At 25.5% G+C, this 3,886-nt stretch overlaps 1 protein-coding gene across 1 annotated transcript; it reads left to right on the top strand.

Annotated features, from left to right (window-relative positions):
- Positions 1-762: 762 nt before the first annotated feature.
- Positions 763-2,663, top strand: LOC116427362 (uncharacterized). Its single transcript, XM_031977600.2, has 2 exons — positions 763-1,123; positions 1,579-2,663. Exons 1-2 carry the CDS (start codon positions 980-982, stop codon positions 1,777-1,779), a joined length of 345 nt encoding a protein of 114 aa, XP_031833460.1. The 5' UTR covers positions 763-979; the 3' UTR covers positions 1,780-2,663.
- Positions 2,664-3,886: the final 1,223 nt, after the last annotated feature.

The raw sequence follows: 3,886 nt of genomic DNA, 5'->3' as shown, positions 1-3,886 counted from the left end.
TTTTATCGAAATAATATGGAATTTAAAATATTCATGAGAGCTCTTTAAACAGTAATATCATACAAAAAGCGAGTTTATAACGTAAAAAGAATGTAAACTAAAAATTACATTAAGATATTATTATTACTTTAAAAATACATGAAAACATTAATTTTTATATAACTACCAGAAACTTTTTGTTATAGGTGTAAATATGTATGAACCTACCGTTTTCTACAATTGAAAAAAACATAAAAATTCCTCATGAAAAAACATAATATTTCAATTTCTTGCTATAAAAATCATTTACAACTACCGAAAATTATATTAAAAATTATCATAAAATATATCATAGCACCAATACAAATATCATTTATCAATCAAATAGGAATATTATTTAATATATAGCATTAAATAAGAATAAGATCAATTAAGTATCTATTAGTAAAAGATTTCTATCTTAATCAATTTGATCATGCAACTTAAGTTGTAACGGTAAGAATTCAATTATAAAATGGTGTTCAACTCATAATATATCATATATCTTTCTAAAAAATCATCAGCTTTTTTATAAAATTAAAAAAAAATTTATATTAAATTTTCTGAAACTTCAGTAACAATAATAATCTTTTACATTCTCGATCAAGTTTTTTTATTTATAAAATATTAATCAATCTTGATTATTAATTTTCAATTGTAAATATAATTGTAGTAACATGTTTTATGTGATAGAATGACATTATTTTTATATACATTATATAGTATTTGCAGTATTAAAGAGAAAATGTATGAGTACAGTCCTGACAGGAGTAGTGGAACTCAGTGCTAGTAGCGCCAGTTGTTCAGCTATGATAAACAAACTTAATCTTGAGGGAAGCACAACATCTTGTGAGATTTCATAAAGCAGTAACTTAGGGTTAAAGTTATTGTCGTGTGTGTTAGACCACAGGGTGTCGATTAGTGCCATACTAAAAACAATAACCTTAAGAAAACAATCAAAATGGGTAGCACAGATAAAGCCGTGATCACGGGATTTATATGCAGACTTTGTAGTAAAATGAACCGTTTCGTGATCCATATATACGGTGAAGAGGGTGAAAGAATGAAGCTCGCAGAGAAAATAAATGCTTATCTTCCAATTACGGTAAACTTATTACTTATTTGTACATGTTTTAATATCGCTCCCCTCGATATTATTTTTAATTAAATATTAATCCCCAGAAAATTATTCATGGCTGGTTATAACTTTGTCTTGTTCAAATTACATTTACTATTCTTTTTATTTATATCTTATTTAATAACTCCAAATTATGATTTACCACTTGACAGTGGTACTTGTACAATAATTAAATATCTTACAATGACAATAGCTTTCATTGTGTACTTTTAAAATCTATTTATATTAAATTAATTTAGAAAAAACAATTTAACTACTGTAATGTTAACATTTTAAATTGCTTGTTACATGTAAGCACAGATTTTAATTTTTATTTAAAATAACTTTCACTTTAAAAATGTTGTATGTTACATTATAATAACATTAACAGTTTTATTCATATTTAGTTTAAAAACATAAAATTTTACCCTTTTGTCACACAGGTAAACATGAATGACCCATTACCAAAAACAGCATGTCTACATTGTATTGAAAGGCTAGAAGCTCATCATGAATTAATGGAGCAATTTATGTTCGCTAAACGAAGGTTAACTACAGAGAATAAGTCACCGTCAGTAGCATCATCATCCGCACAAACTGTTGATACCGCACCAACGTCTAGCCCTCCTCGTGTTGACACATAGAACTGAAAACATTTTTTCGTTCGAAATTATTAAGCATTCTTTGTATCCTGTTTGGCTCATTACTTTAGTAATTTATTGATAGAAAAACATAATATTATCGAGCAAACTCAATTTATTTGGTAATCTATAAAATTGTCAGATTAGTTTGTTTGTTTTGAATCTTAGTATTTCTTTTTTCCATTACATGGAGCCAATTACTAACATAATGATCTTGTAAAATATTTAAGTTTTGTTTTGTTATACCATAATGAACTATTCATGAGAAAAACAAAACATCACATCTATTTCTTGCTTGATTGGTAATGAGCAATCATGAAATTAGTGTTTATAATGCTTCAAACATTCTTTTGAGCATGCGTAATAACATTATAATAATTGGATTTATATTTTATTTTATGTATTCTATATTACTTGCATTAGAAAATATTTTCAGATATTCTTTAATGACCTACAATACTATTGTACCTTTAATACATCTACATTACTGATGTACAAAGATAAATGGAGTAGATAGGTGTAATCAAGTAATTTTCTTAGACAATTAGATAACACCATATGAAATAACAGAATACAAACAAAGAAATTAAGATTTAGTTAACAATACTTTTACTAGCACTATGTATCAAATATACAAAATTGTCAATATTACTGTACATTATATTTTTCATGTTCTATTTCATATTTCAATATCAATAGCTAAAACTTCATTCTACACACACACATATATATGTATATATGTGTATGTATGTATGTATGTATGTATATGTATTAGGAAATATGATAACGAATTATTGTATTAACACATAATATTGTGCAGAGTTTAACAAAATTTTAATGTTCAATTTTAAGTTGCAATATAATAAATAATTTATAAAAATTTTTAAGCACAGAATTTTAATTAATAACGATACTTTACACTTTATTTCTGTACTCAATAAATAAAAACCTCTGTTATGACTGAGGGTAAATAATGTTACTATAATTTGTTAAGATAAGATTTATTTCTTAACAATATTCTCTAACACAATTAAATGTTACGTGGAACAATATTACTTGTTGGCGACACAATCCACATTGTGCTTATTATATGTATTATTTCACATGTAATTCATGATTTACAGGAAGAAAATTTGTTTTATGAAGACAAGGATGTATTCGTAACTCAAATATTATTAATTCATAATTCTGGAAGATTTTAATACTATCCATGAAATATTGCTTCCTTAAGTCAAGTATATTGTAAAGCATTATTTACGTAAAGGTAATATAAAGTTGTGACATCTGTGATTAAACTACACATGTAATAATTTTACATACTGCTTAAATGTAGAATATAAAAAAAGAAGTAATTGCAATGGAAAATAACAACATTGTAATAGATTTACATATGTTTAATGTGTAACTAAACTAAGGACATTTATTTATTACACTGTTTATCCTAGAAAATAAAAATTTCTAAATAAAAATATTTTATAAAATATAACTAAATCATTATAACTGTTATTATAGTCTGATAGCGAAATTTACATTCATAGACTTGCATTGTAATTTTATTACACTTATAATAGAATAAAATGAAATAAAAACAAAATAATGATTATAAATATTTATAATTTAATTATCTTTGATTTCATGGTACTGAATAGATTCACTTTTTAATTTATTGTTTTATCAAATTCATAATATTTACAATGAGTGTCGCACACATCCTTAGAACTTCTTAAGACAAATATATAGCATGTGCTATTGCAAGACTTCTGAAACCATTATACAATAATATGCATAGCTACATCTGTGTGCGATAAATGACTACTAAAACCCAATTTATGAGTGTTCAAGCACACACACGCACGCACGCGCGCGCGCATACACACCGCACACACACACAGTGTAAAATATGTACAAAGATTTGTAGAATCCAACTCCTAAATTTTTCCTTCCTCTTTTCCTTAATCAGTGTGTGATCATGTTTTCTGATATCATAATACACGTACACAACTGATTTCTTATAAAAAAATATATATAATATATATCTATATAAAATTTCATTCTCTTGTCAGCCAACACATCTTCATACAAATTTAGTTCCATTCTGGGTATTTGATTT

Source organism: Nomia melanderi, chromosome 8 (assembly GCF_051020985.1).
Source record: "Nomia melanderi isolate GNS246 chromosome 8, iyNomMela1, whole genome shotgun sequence".
NCBI classification, from domain to species: domain Eukaryota; kingdom Metazoa; phylum Arthropoda; class Insecta; order Hymenoptera; family Halictidae; genus Nomia; species Nomia melanderi.
This window is presented reverse-complemented; position numbering and strand designations above follow the sequence as displayed.